Raw genomic sequence first — 22,713 nt, 5'->3', positions numbered from 1 at the left:
GAAACTCACCTTCCTCTAATAGCTACCACACTCCAGGAATTAACCAATTTGACAGTTATATCTGATGAAATTTAATAAATGTTGATTTAACTGTTATTTTTACCAAGTTCCATTTTATTTAATAAAAATCATTTATGAATTAAAAATGTAAGTATTCCTGTCTCTGGCTCCAAGTTTCAGCTATTTTATTCTTACTTACTTACCAATTTTTAAACATTTTCTTATTTTAAAAATAAAACACCTCTTTTAATGTTATTTTGTGTGTTGTTTTTTTGTGGTTTTATTTTCGTTTGTAATTTCATTTAAACATTTTCTATAGTTACTAAAATTACTTATGCACTGTTTATTATTAATATTAGTTAAATATTATTGAAAATACATTAGTTGTTTTACGAAACAGCTTATCAACATCCTTGGTACATTTCGCTTTCTCTCTCTTGCCCTTCCGCTGTCGGATTTGTTGTCTCCCTCTTCTTATAATGCTCCTCGGAAATGTTTAAAACTAACAAATAAGTCTAGATTTAGTTACAGTTTTTGTTTCTCACTTACATAAAGTTCCCCACATCTTCCTCTCCTGCATTTATTTATTTATAATAATTTTGTGTTTTTTTTTTTTGCCATACAATTTACGAACTTAGACGTAGTTGCTTCTGTTGTTGCTAATTCGATTTACAAGTTTGCCAAGTGCGCCATTATATTTAATCGCTACCCCTCGAATCTTACTTTCCCATATAATACACACGAGTCAGTTTCTCTTTTTGTTTTTGAATGCTTACGATCGCTTTTTTGCATTTTGAATGAAAATATATTCGTTTATTGTTTATATATAAAAGTTATTTACAAATTTATGTTTAATGAAATTCCCTACTTGATGCGAAGTAACTGTTTTCCTTTTGTTATCATAATTTTTTTCGTGTCAAAAATTATCGTAAAAACTTTTCAAGTGTGTGAGCATTTTTGTTTAGCTTACTTTAATTTAATTTTTGTCATGTTTTCTTTTTTTAACTCAACAACAAAAGTGTATGTTACATAACGAAATTTGCAACTGCGCCGGAGAGCCAGAGCCAGATTATCCCCGAAATGCCAACGGCCTACAGACTATTTTTTGGCACCGAATCAAACAAAATTAAATTAAATTTACAGAATACAAATGAGTAGAGTACAAAAAATACGGGCAAAAACAATTGCACAACCCCAAATACAGTCGAACTTCCCTAACTGAATAAACTTATTATAACTAATGAAAATATTTGAAAGGTTAAATTGATACTTGGTGTGATATTAGAATGACGAAACTTTTCATTACAAATTAAAAAACTCAAGTGATTTATATTTCTTTCTTAATTAATTTTGAACTTCGGTTTGTTTGAATACAAAATTTGTGTTTTTTTGTATGACAACTTTTCGAGCTAGTGAAGTTCGACTGTAGCTCCTTTCGATCCAGCTTCCTGCCACGCCCCTTTCTCCCCTCTTGCTTTTTAGAGAACCGCATGCGAGGCGGGGGAAGCGGAGCCGGTTACCTTTTGGAGCATCTGCATGAGCTGCTCGGTGGCCGACTGATTGGCCACCACGCCCACGCCCACGCCCAGCCCCAGGACACCAGCACCACCGCCCACGGCACCACCACCACCACCACCCCCTGCTCCAACACCCGATGGCGGCGAGGAGATCGATGTGCCCGCCGAGGCCGAGGAAGAGGACGACGGGGTCAGCGCCAGTTTGGATTCTGGGAGCAACAAAAGAAGCTGGATTAGATTCGGTTCGATTGTCTACGGACTGCCCTGCATACTGTCATCGCTCTCCAGGTAGGTCACGTAGGAGTCGGTGCTGTCCGGATGGTGGTGCGAGGTGATCCCGGAGTCCAGGCTGCTGCCTCCGGGCTGCTGGTTCGGCTGCTGGTTCTGGTGATTGTGCGGTCCGCCGGGGGGCGGTGGGTGCTGGTGGGGAGGTCCTTGAGCCGGATGCGAGTGCGGATGCGGCAGGATGGGCATCCCGTTTAGGTCGTAGCCGTGCATCTGTTTAACAAAGAAATAATTATAACTAATTAGTATTACTTCACTAATGAATCGATTTTTATTAATTTTTAATAAGATATCTATAAGCCTAACTAGTCAATAAAAATGCGATTTTTAAACACAAGACTAAAACATACTCAAAGTCATGTTGGTGATAACAACTCAACAACTCATTTATTATCCATTCATCATCGTCTTAGAAATTCATTGACATGTACATATATTTTTTATAAATATTTCCAATATTTCTATTCTTCACGTATTCATAATGAATCCAAACCAGTTATAAATTGTCTAAAATATTTTCATGCAAACAGGAATATTAAACATTATGCAATCTACTTTATCGATTTGATTTGCCTTAAAAACAAACTAAACCCGTTGCTCATTATGTTTGGAAATGGTTTACGTTTATATATTTAGAAAAGGGTTCCACAGTTATCCCTTATATGTATGCTTACCTGATTGACCAGTTGCTGAAATGCGGGCGTGTGGGTATTGATCGCTCCATTGCTGTCGAGATCGGCGTGAAGGGCGAAGTCGCTTAAGGCTTTCCAAGGCGGTTGATATGTCTGCACATCCAGACCCTGAAGATTCAGAGGGGAGTCATGTCGAACCGGGGAGCTGGCGATCATGGGGATGCCCTGCATTGCGCCGTAGCCCAACTTGCGACCCTCCTGAAATAATAGTTCGAAATTAGACTTTTTGAGCCATTATATAGAAGGGGTGTGGTTACCTTCTCCTGCTGCATTTGCAGCTTCATCTGAATGGTCTTCTTCTTGTCCTTGCAGCGCTTGTTTTGGAACCACACGCGGATGACTCGCGGCGAAAGGCTCGTCATCTCCACCAGCTGCTCCTTCATGAGCGCATCAGGTCGCGGATTAGCATTGTAGCAGGTTCTAAAATGAATGGAAATTCAGTTAATAATTCTGTTTAAATAAAAAGGGAGTAAAATGAGAAGCTTTTATTTTCTATTTGATTTGTGATAATCTGCTTTAATTATAAAATTTACAAAAAAATAAATATTTCTTTTTGCCAAATAATAATATAATAAATGCCTTTATATTATTATTTGTAAGGCACAAAAGAATTCGAAATTATTATCACATTTTAATTGAATTTTTAGTTGGAATAGTTGGGATCATAATATGGGCTAAAATTAGTCTAATATTAACATTGCAGTTTTAAGAACAGAATTATGTAGAGTTTATCTACTTTTATCTTTTTAAAGGCAATATAATATTAACTATTTAATATCCCTTAGTAGAGGTTACTCACCTGAGCGTATGCAGCTGTTTCTCATTGAGCACGGTCCGAACTCGCGTTGGCTTGCCATCCGAAGGCCCCGAGGGTCGCTTTTCCCTAATACTTTTGTGTGAGCCCGATTCGCTGCCAGAATCTGCATGGAAATATAGAGATACGGAGATATTCCATCAATTTGTTCGCTATTTTTGGCATAAAAAGAAACACTTTGAAGTGCCGTTTCGGAGATTGCTCGCTTGCTCTTGGTTTTCTTGTTTCTATTTTATTTCTGTTCGACTACAATTGCACCCAAAAGTATCGCCAAATGCGTAGAATTCGGAATTCGGAGATCAAAGGCGCACGCGTTTCCCTATTGGCATCGATCTCTGGTAATTAAGTCGTGTTTCACAACCCCCGAAACAAGGCGTTATCTAGTACAGATCGTACAGATCTTTAGGTGATTTCTATCGAGGCGGTGTGGTTCTTTTGAAGGAATTTTCTCTCATTCTATTCTTATCGAGGGTTGCAAATTGGCAAAAACTATTACCAAAATGAGTCAATGTTTTATTTCTGGCATTTAAAAATGCGGTAAGAAAATACATAGTTTTGAAAGATTTTCCGCTTCTTATTTTTGCCAAATATCCTATAGAAATTAACATATTTCTCCCAGTGCCGAACTTCAAAGAGTCGCGACCGCTGCGGTTTGGCAAACACTCGACCAGACTGCATGCCGTTTTCGAGTTGAACACAAACAAACAATCCGACAAGTGGAACTATGAATGGTGCGCTACGGCTATCCGACTGGCTGATTGATCATACGACCCGTCGATCCATCGATCCGTCGATCGAAGTCAGTCAAACAAAAGTCCGATTCCCAAGAAGTTGCTTGTCAATGTTTGCCCGCTTGAACGCATCGATGCAATGCGGAGTTTTTGTTTGCCCTGGCAGCTATTTTTTTCTTTTTCATTTGGAACCCTTTGCAAAATGATAGTGGTGAAGGGGGGAAGCGGGGTGGATGGTTACCGCCACACACGTTTGGCATCCATCGTTTGACATCGCCGCCCCATGTTGATAAGGTGCCTTTTCCTACGACTCCAGCTCCATTCCCTCGTTCTTCTCCGTTCTGGTTAAACAATGAGATTATGTTGACGATATGGTTTGACAATTGTCGTACATTGTTTGACGTTTGCCGATTTCTATTGACTCTGCTATATCGCTTACAAGGATGTAACGCTGTTTTTCTAAGAACAAAACACGAGCGCAGCGCTTTTGTTCGATGCCGAACCGAGTGCATCACCATCACCATTCCCGTTTCCATTCACAGAACCAGACCAATTTGGGCTAATTAGGATTGGCAATCTTTTCGGTGGAAAGCGAGTGGAAAAGGCGGGGAAATGGGCGACCGAATGGGTTGACTTTTCGCCCCGGGGGAATTCAAATGGTCGATAGTGGAAGGAAAATGTCTTTGGATACTGTAAGCTCCATAAAATATGGCACAGTATTGCAGTTGCTGCAAATAAGAACCAGATAGGATTGAGCACCTTTTTCTTCCTTTCCAGATTATTCTAGGAATAATTAGGATTATTTCTTTAAATTTCTGAAGCTTAGTTTGGTAATTATATCAAGAAGGGGAAAATAACTGACTTTCTTTCAAAAAACAAAATGTATTATATTACTTTCAGTTACAACAAAGCTGATGAATGAGTTGGCATAGAAGATGGCTAAATATATAACGCAAAACAAGGAAGCTAACGAGAAAATATTTAGTTACACTGTCAACTAAAAGGGCAAACAATGGGAATACTTTCAGGCACCCAGAGCATCCCCAATTTGAAGACCCATAGATGAAGGGTTGTTATAGTGAATAAACAAATCCGAAACCCCAAGAAATCATGCCCCAAAAAGCCACCCCCACTCGAAGGGCCTCTTGAGGGGCTAAATCAAGGGCCAAAAGCGACACTCACCTGACATTGAACCCAATTCGCTGGAATGGTTGTTATTGCTAAGGTTGGTGTTGTTGTTGTTACTACTGCTAATATTGTTGTTGCTCTCCACCGACGAAGAAGTGAGGCTGCTCTGCGACGATTTCTCCAGCACATCGTGATCCTCCTTGCAATATAAAGCTCCGGCATCGCGTAACGCGAATTCATCACCTAAAATTCCAGGTAAACAGTCAGTTATTTGTTGGGTAAATAAAGGGGGGATGGGGATGGGTATTAGGTAAATAAATAATAAACTCACCTGGCAGCAATTGTCGCGCACACGCAGAGCATCGAAAACACTCGATGTGAAAGATTTTCGTTTTGGCCCGCATCACAAAATCATTTTTGCTGAAGGAGTTGCCGCATTTATCACATTTTGTACCAAATAACCTGGAAATATTTTAAGGGAAGCACATTTTAGAATAATTATAAAGAGTGGAAATCTTAGAAATTTTATTTTATTTATATAAAGTTCAAGATATTTACAATATTCTTTATAACGCTTATATTAACTTTAGTTTTATTATTTTTAACATATATAAAATAAATATATTTCAAAGATTACATATTTTATATTGGGCTACAAAAGATGCCCAAAATTGAACAAAGATCCCATGATTAGTGCCTGTAAACAGCCTTGAATAAGTTCACCGACGGGAGAATTTCGGAGGGGGGTGTTCGACGAGCTTGTTTATGGCTATAAAATAAAATTCTTTTGTCAGTGCCGACATCGATGACTGAGGCGAGTGTTCATCAATCATCTGAGCGTGCAGTGTGTGTGTGCTTGTGGAAAAGTGTTAATTTATAGCTTTGCACGTGTTAATCAATTATTCAAAGATTTGCATGGCAAATAGTTGCGACTTTGGTCGCCGGTCGTCGTTTGCCGTTCGCCAGTTGCCGGCTTTACGATGGCAAAACAAAAAAGACCCAAACACGGCGTTTTTATTGCACGTCATACATTTAGCGATGATGAAACCCGAACCCCAATCTCCGATGGGTTCTACGGTCCTACGGCTACTGGACCAGCTGTTGATTAGAACATAGTATTTGAGTATTTGCCTTTTTTTTGTTGGCATCGGCGGGCTAATTGGCTGGGCTAACAAGGCCTAAACTAAACGTTTGCCGGACGCTACAATTGGAAGTGGAAAGGCCAAGCGCATGACATGGAGTGTGTGCCTAGGGCTGAGCAAATAGCTTTCAAATCAGTTGGGTTGAGTGGAAATTAGATAATGTCGGCCCCAGCATATTCTAGTTTCAATGGGTTTTGTACTTTAAAGTATACAAATTAAGACGTGAGGCTGGGGATGTGAAGCCTTTACTAATATGACCCATTTTAAAATTTAAACTCACCTAACATAATCACGCTTGCAGTAGGTTTTGCCATCGCGCACAAAACACGTACAGCTTTCGTCCAGGAATTGCCTGCACTCCTGGCATTTCAGACACGCCGCATGCCACTCGAGATCGGGGGCAACCCGCAAGATATACTGATCGTGGATTTGGCCGCCACAGCCAACGCAGTGAGATAGCCGTTGTTTTTCTGAAAAAAGGAAATAAAATTAATGTTAACTTTTTTCTTAAAAAATATTTCTCAAAGGTGTGAAAAGGTGATTAAAAAATATTTTTCACAAAAAAACTTTGTTTGAGTATATAAATTAAAATGTTTCAAACATATTCATTTCATATTTTTAAAATATATTTAAAATCTAATTAAAGGAATTTACAAAATATTTAATATTTTAGAGTACATGCTTACATTATATTATTCTACCATTGGGAAGCTTAAGTAAGTTTATTAAAATTGTAAAATATTGAAAAGGAATCTTTTCTTATTTTGCCACTTTGGATAAAAATTAAAAAATAAAAACAAGGCTACAAGAATAAAAATGAAATGTGTATTTGCCGACGGCAAAAGTAACAGCCACCAACTAGCTTGTTTCTCTAAAAACTTTTCCACATCATTTCAATTTTCGCTTGCCTGTTCAGTTTTTATTTTTTGGCACAAACTTAAATTCATTTCGCCAATTATGCCTTTGGAAACGTAAACAAATAGCAAGTGAGACACCAAAGACGGCGCTAATTAACAAACTGTTATCAAATAATCCGAGTTTTCCCTGTTTACCCAAGTGCCGCACTCTCCGGAGTCCGCAGTCAGGAGACTGCGATGGCAAAACTTTTACTGCCAAAAAGTTTTTCCCTTTCTCGGATGGCTCTTCGCCGTTTTTCTAGGGGGAAAGCATTTGAAAAATTCATAAATCCTGGCCAAGCCAAGTGAAACGCAGCAACCATTTTCAAGTATTTAAGTTGACCATTTTCCCCACCACTTCGTCTCATGCTTTATTTCCTTTTCTTTTTCCTTTTTTTTTTTGCCAAACTTTGGCTGGCAAAGGAATGAGGAAAAAAATCAATGCAATCATTGCCACATTATGTACTTGCCACACCCTCCCCAGCCCCCATTTTCCGACTATGTGCTGCTGTAATCCTTGGCAGGGAGGCCAAAAAAAGGAAAACTTTTTCCCGGCTGCTGTTGAAAAATTAAGAAAAACTTTGACGCGCGTTTAGCACGTTTTAAATGTTTCGTTGCCCCACACACACAAACACACACGTTCGGAAAACAGAGAAAAAAATCGCCAACACACACATTTGTGCACAGATAAAATCTGTATCTGTTGCCTTGCTTGTATCTTTGTATCTTTAAACGTGGCCGCGTATCTGGGTATTTCTTTTTTTTTGGGGAGTGGTTAGGGGCCGAAGAAGGGGCGGTGAGGGGCGGCCGGGTGTCTGAGGGGGCGGGGCTGGGGGCCCAGGGTGTGTATATATATCAGGCGTATCTTTCGCACTCGCTGTAGCTACACATGAATTATTTATAAAGGCGGAGCAGACAAGTTGCTGCTGCCGTTGTTGTTCTTATTGTTGCTGTTCCCTCTGTATATTCTTTTCCTTATTTTTTGCCAATTTTTGTAGGTTTATATTTTTTCTTATACTCTCTAACAGGGCAAAGAGATTTTGGCAAGCGGTTTGCTGAGATCACCTTAGCTAAGGAAATATTAAAATAATAAATTTATGAATTTACAAATATGTTTTGATTAATGATTCAATTATTTTTGGAAATATAATTTAAAATTGCTGGGATATTATAATCATTAATTTTGATTTTTAGAAAACCTTATAAAATGTACGAGAAACGTAAGGGGTCATAAATAAACTTTTAAGTTTTCGATTTATATTTTTAAGATTGTTTGTGGATTTCTAAAATCTTTGTTATTTATTATTATAAAATATTTTAATTATTTCAGGAATTTAATTTGTATTTAATTATTTCTTTAAAAAAAATTTAAGGGTATTTTTTAGTTGATCTTTATAGCTCGTACTTGACTTGTATTTGTTGCTCTTCAAGCTCCAAGTACTTGGGATTCGGATTCAGACAGGCGGACAAACTGACAGCTGGACGGACAGACGGACGGACGGACAGCCGGCATTTACTTCCATGTTTCAGCCTCCAATTGCTACGTATCTCTTTCTTTTCTTTTATTTTCTTTCCCCTTGGCTTGGGGGCATGTGCGCCTTTTTCTTGTTTTTCTTTGTATATTTTGTGCCTTCAAAATGTTGCCATATAATGCTACCCTATATGGACATGTGAGTGCGCGTGTTTTTGGGGAGCCACCATTTTTGCCATTTTTTTATTTGGCAGCTTCTTTTGTTGTGCGTTCGTTCCTTTGGCCAGTATTTTTCCTCCTTTGGTATTTGTGTGAATTTCCGTGTGATTTTGGGATCTATGTATGTATTGCTTGGTCCTGTGCGGGGAGAAGGGGAGGCAGGGATTGGAGCTTCTGTTGCTTTAATGATCCTGCGCAGTTCGTTTTCATTTTTCTTTTGGCACCCACGCACACACGCACACACGCAGATACACGCACTCACACAGCCGCAGCCATTATGGCTGTAATGGGAATTTAAGCGCAACTCCTGCGCCTGTGTGTTGCTTTTCCGTTTGGGGGGTTTTTCCGCTTTTGTGGCGTATCTTTTGCATGTTATGTTGCCATTTTGTTGGCTCCCCACCACCCACTCGAAGCACCCCCGCCCCTTTTTTCCTGGGGGTTGACGCGCCGCGGTTCTTTTATTTTTTTTTGGATTTTTCAGTACGGCACACATTGGACCAAAATGCAATTTTGTCTCGTGTTGTCGTCTATGAATTTTTCGACTGTGTCGGCGGTTTCGCCTGGTGAGTGAAATGTGGGGTGCCGGGGGTTAAGGTGGGGCACCGGGGGGTTAATGCGTGGTAAAGGGACTGTGGCACATGCGGCAACTGCGGCTTTTTCACTTTTAACGAGGAAAGCGCTTCGCAAGCTGCGTGTTTCCCATTTTTGTCTGTCACTTCTGTTTCTTCCTCATTCATTCACTCATTCACTCTTTGCTTATTTCGCCCAAACCTACTCTATATCTCTCCCATTTAAATAACGAAACATTTTCCATGACTCTATGCCAGCAGCACTGGCACTTGATCTTGGTGGGGCATGTTCACGTTTTTATGCTGAAAGGTGTTCAAGTTTTTAATGGCCGCACCTTTTTGGCCATTGCTCTTGACCTCCGCAACCTTTATGTGAGTTGCATATGATGTAATTGTTTGTCGATCGGAAAAAGGAAAAACCGTGTTTTATATTGCTGAGGGGTTCTGTGGGAACTCAGACAGTTGGTCTCTAACTGGGTTCCTTGTGATTGGCATGTCTTTAAAATGCTCAAATAAAACGGATTTTGCAAAAGTGGGGTAAAAGTGGGATTTCTTTAAAGGCGTATTTATTATTTATTATTTAAACCAGTATTTAATGTTGTAATTGAAATTAATTAAAATAGTTTTTTAAATTAACTATTCCTTTTATATCTTATTTTGTATGTTTAGTTTTCAGACCTTCAGGCATTTTTATTTTTAATTCGTTTTGAATTAATTTAATTTCTGTTTTGTTTAAACTTTAAACTCATGGTAATGAGCATCGTGACCAATTAAATGGACCTTTATCTTAACTACACGAGTAAAGTTTCATGTCTTTGATGGATTGATAGAAGTGGCTGGCTTTGATTTGGACTTGATCTATTGATCTCCGGGAAATTGATGGCTAAGCAATAAACATATCAAGGAATTCGTGCCAAGAAACGCCCACCAAGAAGTGAATTAAAGATAGTGGATGTCCCTCAGTCCTCCTCTCGTTCTCCTTCTCTTTCTCTCTCTACTTCTTCTTTACTACCCATCTCTTTCTCTGGCTCTTATCAATGTCGGCAATCTTTCAAAGGCCACAAAAAGGGGGGCTGAAAATGAGGGAACAAGTAAAATTGCAGTCAAATCAACTCGGGCTACTTCACAGATACAGATACATCAGCACGCACGCTCACAGATACAGATACATTGCAATGGCTGCCCAGCATCTTCGTTTCCACTTTTTTATTTCTTTCTTTTTTTTAGGTTTTTCGTTTTTCTTTTTTCCTTACTGTTGCTGTTGCTCGACAAGGGGCAACATGCAAAATGCAAAGCATCGATAAGATACGTTTTGGCCAGGCTCTCCACTCTTGGCCACAAACGCAAATGAGGGGCGAAAAATTATGGAAGCTCCGCCGGATATGGGCGCGATTTCAAAAGCCACTACTGTTTGTGTCTTTGCAAAGGGGTGGGGATAAGAAGCACAGGGGTGGGGGCAAGGCAACCCTTTGATTTATGGCATATTTGTTATAAGGCAAATACAAAGCGCAGTCACACACCGAGTATAGCTTTTCAGTGGGATAGCAAGTGCCGCTTCTTTTTCGGATTTAACTAGGAATTTCGCGTGATCATAAACGTTGGTGGGAGTACACCGAGAGAAATCAATCTAAACACATTAATATTGGATCCGTTTAACTACCTGATTCTTTATAAAATTATTCAAAGTAATATTAAGACTCTGTTTAATCTTTAGATATATTTTTCAAAATATAAAATATAAGAAATATTTTTTTAAATACTAGCTAAAGTGCCAAACTGAGGAGAGCAACCAGCTCGTGACTTCTTGGAAAATTTGTCATTTTTCCTGGAAGCTGTTGTGGGACTCGCATACGAGCTGAAGTTGAGGTTCATTCATTTCTGTCTTGTTTTATTTTTGGTTACCTGTGGAACGATTTAAAAAATTAATGATGACAGGCGGCGAGGACGAAACTTCGGAACACGTGCCCCTCTGGATGTTCCTGTGTTTTTTCCTTCTTTTCTCCTCTGGCTGGACAATTCGAATTCACATTTTGACAGACTCATCAATTTTGTAGATACGAAAGCGAGAGCAGGACAGGGATTGGAAGTGGGAGCTCACAAGGAGGGGAGTGGGGCTCCTGGCCACTGATTAGGCCATGTTTTGTTGGCCAGGCTATTGTCTTTCGAGCGTGGGCTGGACAATCCCTGGCTTCCCTCACACCCAAACGACTTCAAAGGAAGTTTTGCGGTCTGTGATTTGTTTGTCCCCGAGACTTTGATACCTCCAATTGTGTCTGTAGTTTTGGGAATTTTGAATCTCTGGCTCTCACTTAAGTTGGCTTAATTAAGTGCAGTTGTGCAGTTGCTTTGACAATGGACAACATTATCTTAATTCAGCCGGTGGCAAACATTTGGCCAAGGTAAAAAGACCATATACCCCACTGAGTTATCTCGATCGATATTTTGTGGGTCTATCCTTCTCACTCTGTCTGGGTATTAATTTGCCTAATTAATTACACAAATCACAATACCAAAGGGGGTTAATAAAAGCTGTGTTTTGAATTTGGTTCGGAGGAAGTCAAAAATAGGGGAGCAAACTGAGATTACACCAGATTGTTGGAGGCAGAATTCAGAGAGATTGAGTTTCTGGATTTAGCGAAGCAATTAAAATTATAATACCGAAAATAGCTTACCTAAATAGTTTACAAAATATGTTTGCTGCTTTATGGACAAGAGACTATAAGCTTAAGTTAATTGCTACAACTCAATTTGATACCCTCTTCAAGAGAGATATTTCTGTAAAAAAGATATGCGAATACCATAACATTTACCATACGCATATCGATTTAACTTTTTTGTTCTTTTTGTCCTTTCGTAATAAATAATGGGTAAATATTATCACTTAAAATATTAATACATATACATATTAATACATATAATTGTATGAATTTTACCCAAAAAATAAATTATTTTATTAATATTTCATCTGAGCTTTCTTACATTTATGTACTTTAATACTTTTTTTTACCTAATTAACCTCTTTTCGTGTCCCGCAGCCATCCCCAATATTGGTTTGTGTAACCCAGCAAGCGCAGCCAATAACTGATCAATGCAAACTGACTCTTCTGCTCAAATATGCATATAAAAAAGAATCAACAATGAGGAGAAGAAGGGGCTCAGAAACCAAACAACCAAAAGAAGCCGCCGCCAGGCAATCACTTTGAAGTGTTTGATTTTCGAATTGGCCGTCGCAGTTAACTGAATACGTCTGTTGTGGCTGTTTTGGTTTTTGTTTTTGTTGCTGCTGCCGCTCTGCTGCTGATGCCGCTATTGGCGGTGGTGTTGGCTGTCGTTTTATTGAAGCCAAATTTGAATACTCGACAAGGGGAGATGCCATCGGCCGGCTGCTGAAGGCGCGACATCAAAGAGTGCCTGGACTCAAAATGGACATGGGCCTGCAACAATTTATGCCACATCCCCACTCCGGCGAGCGAGACAGCTCGATGTTGCTGCCGTGCCTGTGGATGTTGCTCTTGGTGTTGCTGTTGCTGTTGGTGTTGCTGCTGCTGCTGTGTGCTGTTGCATGTTGCAAGCTGGCTGAAGAACGGAAATGACCTTTTTTGTGTGTCGGCGGCTGAAAACAAAATGCCGATGTGCCCGAGAATCGAGGCTTGAATCTTGGTTCTCTTCTATGCACTTAAAGAAACGAGGAACTATAAATTAAATAGTAAAACTCACTTAACAATAAAATATAAAATATTTTGATAGCAGTTTAAAAAAATTATTTTAAAGCTGCGACTATAAAATATTAAACTTCAACTTATAAAAATAAAAATCATTTAATATCCCATAATATTGTAAGTAAATTTTAAAATTGAAAATTAAATAGTACCTGATTACCTAATTTCAGCGAAGATGTATTGATAAATAGGCCTCAAAAGTATTCAAAAACATATATTTTACAGAAAATGTCTTAGATTTCAGGTAAGTTTTCTCAACGTGCATTCTCTTCTCTGTTTTCCCATCGCCTTGCCCCTCTTTTGCTGCATGTCGCCGACAGATGACAAGAACCGATAGTGTCTTTTTTTCATTTGGGCCTCGGCTGCAGCCAGAATCGCAGCGTCTGGGGCTTCTCTTCGGGCCCGGTTAAGTGATGATCATGATGGGTTATTAGGCAGGTTGCGTTGACAACGCATTTGTCTTTCGATGGGGACGCCGACGCAGGATTCTCGGCCAGCGATAAGCGGGCGACATTTATTTATGGTGTTTTAACACAAGGCGCCCCCTCTCAGAAAACAAAGTAAAGGGAAAAATAAAAATAAAATAAAAAACAACCGCACCTCAGTCAAAGGAGAAAGCCAAGCCGAGCCGTCATTTCAAAGTGTCAAATTAATGTCAGTAATGAACAAAAATCTCCTCAAAAATCTGACTTTGATTTGACTGCAATTAAAGAGAGCCGCACACAAAGAACAATCACTGACAAAAAACCACTTGAGGAAAAACTGCGTTTCTCGATGCAGTTTAGCCTTTTTGGGACAAAACGGGTTTGTGGTAACAAATTGTTTAACTCATTTGATTGTTGATTTTCCTAGTGACCATTTTAGTTTTTTACCAGCTGCGTTTTTGCATTTTTAGCGCATAATTTTGTTTGCGTTTTTTTTTAAATTCCCACTTGGCTTTGCATATCCATATTTTGCCGTTTTAATTTGTCCAATTTTTTATGGCTTTTGGTTTATCAGAAATTGCTTTCGGCTTTTGGCTAATTAGAATGTGTGCGATTTGACCACATTTTTGCATTGCCGATGTTGTTTTTGGCTCGCTTTTGTTGGTGCCTTTGGTTGTTGTCTCTTCTCGGCTGTTTTTGTGTAAATATTTGACCTGATGCGTGTGAACTTTAACAGTTTTTATGCTTTATTTGTCGCAAATATTGCGCAAACATGACAACACCAAAAGGTAGACCTCTGCCCCTCGTTCCACAACTCCTTCACCACCTTCTCAACTCCTTGCCCGGACATTCTGGTTCTGTTTGCCTTTTGGCCAGGTTCTCAGTGTTTTTTTTTTTTGGTGTTACTGCGCATGCGTGCACCTTTTGCACTCGAACATTGTCGCTAGTTGTAGTTGTTCCTGTAGTTGTTGGAGGTGTTGTTCTGGCAGTTGTACTTGTTCCAGGTCCACCTATTTTTTTTTTTCTCATTCGACATAAATAAGGCCGCAGTTTCTTATTAGTTTCGGTTTGGACGATGCATTTCTTGCCCTTTTGCTGTAAAAACTAAATAAATAACATTTTTCAAACGTTTCTTTATTCAATTCTTTTTTTTCTTATTTATAACTAATAACTTTTAGTAAATCCACAATTTGAGAATGCAGAAAAAATCCCTTTGCCTTGTCTGATTTTACAACTCTTTATGACCATGCTATTTTGAGGTGTGTCCCAGTCAGAATCAAAGTCAAAGCATATATCTCTAGGTGGAACAACCCCGCCTGAGATGCAGCAACACCGTTATAAAAACTTAAGACCTCATTAAAAGACGCCGCCTGCTTTATGGCACTCGAAGATCGAGTTGCCCATTTAACGCGTTGCCTGGATGCCCATGCCCCTTTTCCCTCCAAATTGTTGGGGTCCTGTTGCCATAGAGTATTTAAAACCCCGGCCGATTACGCACACGCAACTCCAAAACAAAAAAAGAAAAGAAATAAGAGAGAAATATCCAAGACCGCCGACCGCCAAAGGCTTTGGGCCCGTGTTCATGCAAATTTTTAACTTCATTTCGGCTTCGTTTTGTTAATTAATTTATATTATTTTATTTGGGTGTCGTATACGCAGACACACACAGCCTGCATCTCTCGGTTTCTCAGTTTCTCAGTTTCTGTCTCTGTGTTCCAGTTGGAGAGTCTCGAACGACAAATTTATATTTAATGAGCTTCATAAAATTTGAATTTCAAAGGAGCCTTGCACCGCAGCGGCATGTTTCGATACGAGAGACCAGAGACCACAGACCTGAAGACCAGAGATCAACTCGGACTGCAATCAATGCGATTGCAGGTCCGAAATGGAGGATTGAGAGGATTCTGAATCCGATTCCTGCCGACCTGGCTGCGTTCCAATAAATTGCTCGGTTTTATGGCATTTTAAGTAGGCTGCTTTATGGTCCTCCCTCTCGTCCCTCTGGCTCTCAACTTCCCCGACTATCCCGGACTAGTTGCGAATCGGGTTCGGACTTGGACTCGGAATCGGATTTGGATTCGGTTTCGGGTTCTCGTCCTCGGTCTTGATCTCTGCATCGCCCAAGCCGCATGATTCACTTGCTGATCTGTGTGGTCGGCCAGCGAAGATGTATCACCCGTGGTCTACCCACTTTTAGGCGGCGACAAAACGCTCGCCGCCAACTTCCTCATAAATTAAAGAAAAATACAAAATAAAGGCGGGCAGTCATTGAGAGATCTGCAAACTCTTCGACTTGTTTGGTCGGTTTTTCAGCTTGGCTGGTAGGCAACAATTCAATTTGACATAATGAGCTACATTTTGTTTACAACGGCACTCGCCTGGGTGCCAGTTGGATTTATGTAGTGGGAGGAATTAAGATATGATTGGTTAGCTACATTGTCGAGACTCTTTAAAAAATCATTTAAAATAACTCGTTACCATTAAAGTATATGGAGCTTTTTTTTCAAAGTTTGGTTTGTAAATACTATGAAAACAAATATTTAAAGAAGTTTATTACTGCTAAGTTTGAGATCCGAATTTAAGATTACTTCCCACACAAAAATGGATTCTGATGTGATCCAATTTGAGAAGTGTTATGATTTCCTCTGCTTGTGGCAGCCAAAGAAACCAACGGTGTTTTGGCCGTAAAATAGAGGCAGCAACTTGTTTGGCCTGTTTCCGAGCCTCTTCCCTCCTTTTCCCCCACGGCAACTTTGTCTCTTTCTGTCTGGCCGTGTGGCAACATTTCAATTTGACATAATGAGCCGCAAGCCCGAGTTGCAGGTAGAGATGTTTGAGATGGCTTAGTCGGACCGACATAACCATATACCATTATACCATCCATCGGGATACGGTGTGCCGTCAAAATATTGTCAGGTAACTAACGGTAATTGCGGCTGCGGCTACCGTCTGGCCATTACGACTTGTCTGCCTTAAGTCCCGATCCCTAATATCTATATATACGCATATATAATAACCGAAAACGCTGAATGAGTCGCCCCGTGGCGCGACATTCGAAATTGGTCTCGCCTTTCCGAGGTTCATAAGTCTGGACCTCGGCGGGCGGTCCAACCTGTTGAAGCGGCCACTTGACATTGAGTGGAGTGGCCCTAAATGAACAAACAAGATGGATCTGGTGCACCCCCTAAATGAAATGGGATATGGCCACTACTACCGCTCTTCAATTTGATCTCGATTTTTGTCGGTTGGATTATGCAATCTGCTCAAGTGGCGTCTGGGATTCTCTTACTTCATCGCTGACGCCAGCGGCAAGTATTTGAAGTCTTAGGACTTTATAGATCTCACATAAAAGTTTGTTTTTCTAGACAGCCTCCACTTGTGGCCGCGTTCTGTTTTTTAGGGTTCTTACCTAAGACTCTCTTTTTATTGTCTTTCATGCTTAATTAGTCATTAAAACAAGGGTTATAAAAGTGACACTCATAAAGGCAGCGGCTAGAGTTGGTATGGGCCCGAATAAAGCTTTAAAAACGACGCCATTAAAGTGGCCACCGCATTGCATGCAACACGCCAAAATGCCACACGGGGGATACATCCCGGTTGCACCTGAGCTGCCGAGCTCCCGAGCTCCTGAGCCGCCCCGCACTCAGGAATATACATATATGGTATCCGTATTATATATGTATTTGGCCAGGTGTCATATGGCACAGCGGGTGCTCCACCGAAAATCCCAGCGGGAAATGCAAAACGCTCGCCACTCTTAATGAGCGCCTGGAGAGAGGCCCGAGTTTTCCCCCGCACTCCCATTTTCCGGGCTCCTCCTGTTTTCCAATCCTCACGCGATAAACGGGCGTGGCTCGTCAGTTGTTCTTTTATTTTCTGTTTGGTTAACTCCCAACTAATTTTCGGTCTGCACATTTATCAGTTCTCCGCTTCTCTGGTTTCTCCCTCCTGGGTTCTCTCGGCGATTTCCCCAGTTGAAATTTAATATTTTTTCCTCTGGCCGAGCAAACAGTAGCCGCCTCTCACCTTGACAAGCTGCTGACACCTTGAATGAACTTTAAAATGCGAGAGAGAAAAAAAACAACACGGAGAATTAAAAAAATTTTAATTGCACTTTAATAGGCAGGCGGCTGCTTTAATATGCCCAATTCCATCGGACGCGGGGCTTTAAGAATATCTTGAAATGCATTAATTAGGTTAGAGAGCTTCGGCGGAGTCACTGGGCTTTAAAAACATTTCAGTTAAAAATAACACAAAATGGAGTATTTGCATTAAACCGAGAGCATTTTCAGAGTCAGCACTTTAATAAGGTCGATACTTAAAGCTTGGAGGAATGAAAATTCTTTAAATTGTTCGTAAAACTTAAAGTTTAAGGTTTTTGATTTTTAGGTCAGTATGCAAATATTTTTGTTAAATGTATAATTAAATTCCACATAATATATTTAATAATAAAAAATCAAGTTCACTTGCTTTCCCATGATCCTCAACCGTTCTTTATTATCATCCGAGACTCTTTCTTGACTAATCAGCTAATCAGACCTCCAATATAGCTGTTTATATTTGGCTCATCAGCGAACGGAAATTCCAGGCATAATTCTCTAATTTCTCAACTCAGCGAGCTGTTAATTAATGCAAAAAGGGCAAAACTCCAAACTGAATTGGAAATATACCTGGACGGAGGCTGGGAGTTATTTTGATATCTGCCAACTGTCTTCTAGACCAGGTTGTGGCACACAGACACAAATTTCAAATGATGCCGGGAGTATCAAGGGCGGGGGACTGGAGGTGACACAAGGCGCAGGCGCACAGCTGTCTTGGGTCCGAAATCTCAGGTACGGCCAAAACTCCGGCCATAACATAACATATTGATCTAGTGCCGGGGACTGGAGTGCAAAATCAGATAAGCTTTGGGATTTACGTTTCTGTCTGCTCTGCCTTTTTGGGTCTTTGGGTTCAGCTCGGGAATTTATGGATTGCGCCTAAATAACTTTATCACACCCCAAGCAGCAGCAGGGATTCCGAAATAAAACTCACCGGAAACGGGAAGGCAAATGAAACAAAAAATGTCAGCCAGGGACAACAGGAATTTGGATAGGAACTCGTAAAATATAGATAACGTCTGTCTGCCATTGGCTAACTAATGGGTGTGGCCTTCTCTGACGTCACCACTGCCGTATTATTTTTGAAAAAGGGTTTTTATATTAATTTAAAGCGGAGAAAAACTAGTAAGTATCATTAAACTGTAATAGTACATTTAAGTACATCTCAGAAACAATTTTCCCTTCAAAATTTCAATATAAATTAATTTAAAGCTTAAGAGTGTCAGTCAAAACAAATATTCAATCAATTTTGAGCCTTAGTTCAGTGAAACTACCGATGCCTTAACATCAAACTATTAAAATACTTCACAAAAACAATACCAAATTCCATAAAAATTCGATCAAAGCTCGTTTAGAATGGTCATATAATTAATTTTATGGCACTCTAATCCGAATCTCGTTACGTATACGAAACCTCAATTCCTTTCACTGACGTTTCGGCAACTCTATAAATAAACAAGAGATCTGTGATCTATGGCTAACTAACCAGCCTCATCTGAAAGCTCGGTTCCATTCTCTTCGGTCGTTCGCAGACAACTTAACCTTATATGGCCCACGATTGACACTTTACAAATTATTCCAAAAATTATTTCAACTTTTTTGTGCATTGGCTAAACATTTGCCCAATCAATTTTTCACAATTAACTTTCGAAAGGTTTTTGTTTTCATTTCTGTGTTTATACAGCGAAAATACAAATTAGCATACGATGAGTTGGGCTGGCGAGCAATTTAAATGGAATTAATATAAATTAGATTAGGGAACATGTACAAGGCAAAATCCGAGCTTCCCCCCACAGTTTTTATTCAAATTTTTGGCTAATTGGTAAACTATAAAAATAAAAATCGTTCGGTTTTTATGGCCGCAAATAATTGTCAATTTTTTATGGTCCTCAACATAAAGTTGTACAATTTTATGGCCACCACGAACATGAAAAACCGAAACTAGTTCAACGCCCTGATGTATGCAACGATTTGAGACTTAATTTTCTATAGAGCATAGAGAGTAAACAAAACTTCAGATGGCGATTTCTTTTTGTTTCTACTATATTTAATTAATTTAACGACTACTTGAGAAGTTAGCAACGACATGTTGACTGGAGGCCTGGGTCTGTGACATGGAAAACTCATTAAAATGTTTACAGCGCTCAAAAAATCAACAAACAAACAAAACTCGCTTCGGAACCGAGTGAACTAACAAAAGAGAGAGGAGCTGGCAGATACTCTAAGGAAAAACAAAAATTACAAAAATTGTTTTCATTTCAAATATCAACTTGAAACTACAAAAACTCGAACTTAAAGTTTTGTCAGCCAACACACACACACACACAAAAACTAAGCACACAGAAACTTTTCACAAAGTTTTCAAATTAAAATGTTCAGGCATTAAATATTTAGCAGCGCTTCACGGCCGACAACTAATTTGAATTTAAATTACAATTACAAAATTTCAATGCAATTTAAATGTTTTACATTTGGATACAAATGCTTATATTGCATTATTCCCGCCTCATCTATATTTCAATTCTCCCCAACCATTGTGTTTTGTGCTTATGATTATGATTTTTCACGTTTTCCTCTTTTTTGCCCATTTTTTGTTTGGCTTTTTTGTGTTTTGCGGTCATTCGTTTGGTTAGACAACTGTCAGCCAAAACATTTGTCACAATTTAGCATACGAAATAAAATTTGAATAAAATATATTCCTACTTCTGTCGCACACAGAAAGCATTTTTTAATGACACTCTTGGTTTATGAATTTATAAAATGCATTTTTGGTTAACAACTTTGTCTAGTTAAAAATTTGTCACATTATCGCATGGGATACATTTTTGATCATTTTCAGCTCGCTTTTTTCGTGCAATTGCTTGGCCGCGCGCTTAATTGCTCAACATTAAAATGTCATTCAACCGTTAATTGGCTTTTATATTATATGTAAAGTGTGCTTAAAATAAAATAAGGCTATAATTTAAAAGTTACTGCCGAACAATAAGAAAAAATGACAGGTCGAGATTGGGTCTAAGCCCATTACAAAAGTTGCAGCGATAAGTCGGCTAACGACTGTTGCTCAAAAAGATCTGAACTTTAAGATATCGTCGCAGAAGATATCGCCCAATTTGACAGCGGAATTGCACACTAAAAATTATTTATAGATTATTAGTTTTAATTATTATTTTCTCGGTTTTAATTGTTTATATTCCATTTCTTTTGTATCTCTTTATAAGGTTTATTCCTCAGCCTTGTACACATGACATCCATTGGCAAATATATAAAATCTCAAGGCAAGAAAGAGTTCAACGCGTGCCTAACCTTTTTAATGGTTTTCGTATAAAAATAACTTTAACCTTCATTACAAATAAACTTGACTAAGAGTTCAAGATTTTTCGGCTCGGAACCTTTGCGTCCAAGCCTTGATCTCTGATATCTGGTATCTCTGGGTTTTTTACAATGACCGAAACAAGTTTACAACTATAATTTTGGTGCAAGCATTTGTTAACACGACTTTTACCTATTTTATGTGATTTTAATACCCAAAACGGGCTTTTTTTGTTTGATTTTTATATTTACGAATCGAGAAAGTTACAGCTCAGTGACTACACTACGCTTCACTCTTTTTTAATGACAATTTAATTTGCCAATTTTTATTTGGAGACTACGACAATAGCCATAAATAAGTCATTAACTGCTTTAAATAGCTTTATTAGCGGTAAATGATTGCTTGATCTATGCAATGATATTAACTGGGTTTGAAATGGATAGTTGAGGCTTTGGAATAAAAAGTTTAATCTATATAACATTTAAAGTTACTCTTCCATACATTTAATGGATATTAACATATCAAAATACCAGAAACATTACGGTTGGAAAAAGGCAATCATAATTAACTAAAAGATTACAATAGCTTGTAATATATAAGGTACAAGGGTGACTATTGGCAACTATTGAACAGACACAAAAGTATTTAGAATGAACAATTGTATCTGAAAGATACAAAAGACCCATCTCCTAACTATAGAAAGACATCTCATTGTATTATTCTTGAAGATTGTCCCTGATAATGATCGTATTATCTCAAGTATTAAATATCTTCTCTTTCAAGGATAGAACCCCGTTCGAAATGGGAAAGAATGTTAGGGACATTCGGTACTTACTTATCACATCGTGTCCATGACAATCCAAATCTAGGTGATGGTTCATCACCAGCGATGGCTGTAATCCAGTTTGATTGTGGTTGTGATTGTGCAACGGTAGCTGGTGAGCCAAATGGCCACCAATCTCTGCCATTACCATATATTTGGCTGACAGGACACTCGGCGAAGCACACTCGAGATTTTTGTGGGTTAGGGATCTTGAGAGCGAGCGCTTTTGGGTGCCAGACTCAAGAAGTTTCCGGCATTGAGCAGAGATATATTTTTGTAAGGCACTTGTACGGTGTTATTTATTCCATGAAGTTTTGCTTGAATTACTCAATTATGGCCGTCGCACAGAACACTGGGTTTTTCGACGAATTTACGGATTATTGCGTATGGGAGGATATAGGATCTGTGTGCGCACACGCGTTTTGTTTTCAAGGGATTCCGAGGGATTTAAGAGTCTCGCATCCGAAAAGGCGACGGCAACGGCAACGAGACGATCGATGTTCGCGAAACGACGGCTATATAGTAGCGATAGCGATAGCGATGACGACAACCGACCAACGACGATGTCTGGCGTACGAACATGCTCACTGCACGGAGACTGCTGAACGACTAAACCGGTCGTCGTTTTCCGTACCGTACCGTTCGCCTCTCGGCCAGCCGCCAGTCACCCCGAAATGTATCTTGCAGATACTTCTGTTGGCCAGAGCAGCACGACTAGCTGTATGTGGCGGAGGGTATGGTGTGCAGCTGCAACCGGTTCCGAGCCTTTGGTTTTTTCGGATATCATAGCCGACTGACTGCTGACTCTGAACATATCTGGGGAGTTCAGTTCGAAACAGGAACAGGTGTTTTTGTCGCACTCGCTCTCTGGG

General features: G+C 39.4%; 1 protein-coding gene across 1 annotated transcript; it reads right to left on the bottom strand.

The window, feature by feature from the left end:
- Nucleotides 1-244: 244 nt before the first annotated feature.
- On the bottom strand, nucleotides 245-22,446 carry tup (LIM1_Isl and LIM2_Isl domain-containing protein tup). The gene is made up of 9 exons (XM_017146220.3): nucleotides 21,854-22,446; nucleotides 6,590-6,779; nucleotides 5,499-5,629; nucleotides 5,222-5,410; nucleotides 3,294-3,414; nucleotides 2,752-2,914; nucleotides 2,477-2,692; nucleotides 1,790-2,015; nucleotides 245-1,726 (listed from the first exon to the last, which is right to left on the bottom strand). The coding sequence occupies exons 1-9, from the start codon at nucleotides 21,990-21,992 to the stop codon at nucleotides 1,479-1,481; spliced, it is 1,623 nt and encodes a 540-aa protein (XP_017001709.1). The 5' UTR covers nucleotides 21,993-22,446; the 3' UTR covers nucleotides 245-1,478.
- Between the last annotated feature and the right edge of the window lie 267 nt (nucleotides 22,447-22,713).

Source organism: Drosophila takahashii, chromosome 2L, assembly GCF_030179915.1.
Source record: "Drosophila takahashii strain IR98-3 E-12201 chromosome 2L, DtakHiC1v2, whole genome shotgun sequence".
In the NCBI taxonomy this organism is placed as follows: domain Eukaryota; kingdom Metazoa; phylum Arthropoda; class Insecta; order Diptera; family Drosophilidae; genus Drosophila; species Drosophila takahashii.
The sequence above is the reverse complement of the archived record's forward strand: the minus strand, read 5'-3'. Positions and strand labels throughout refer to the sequence as shown.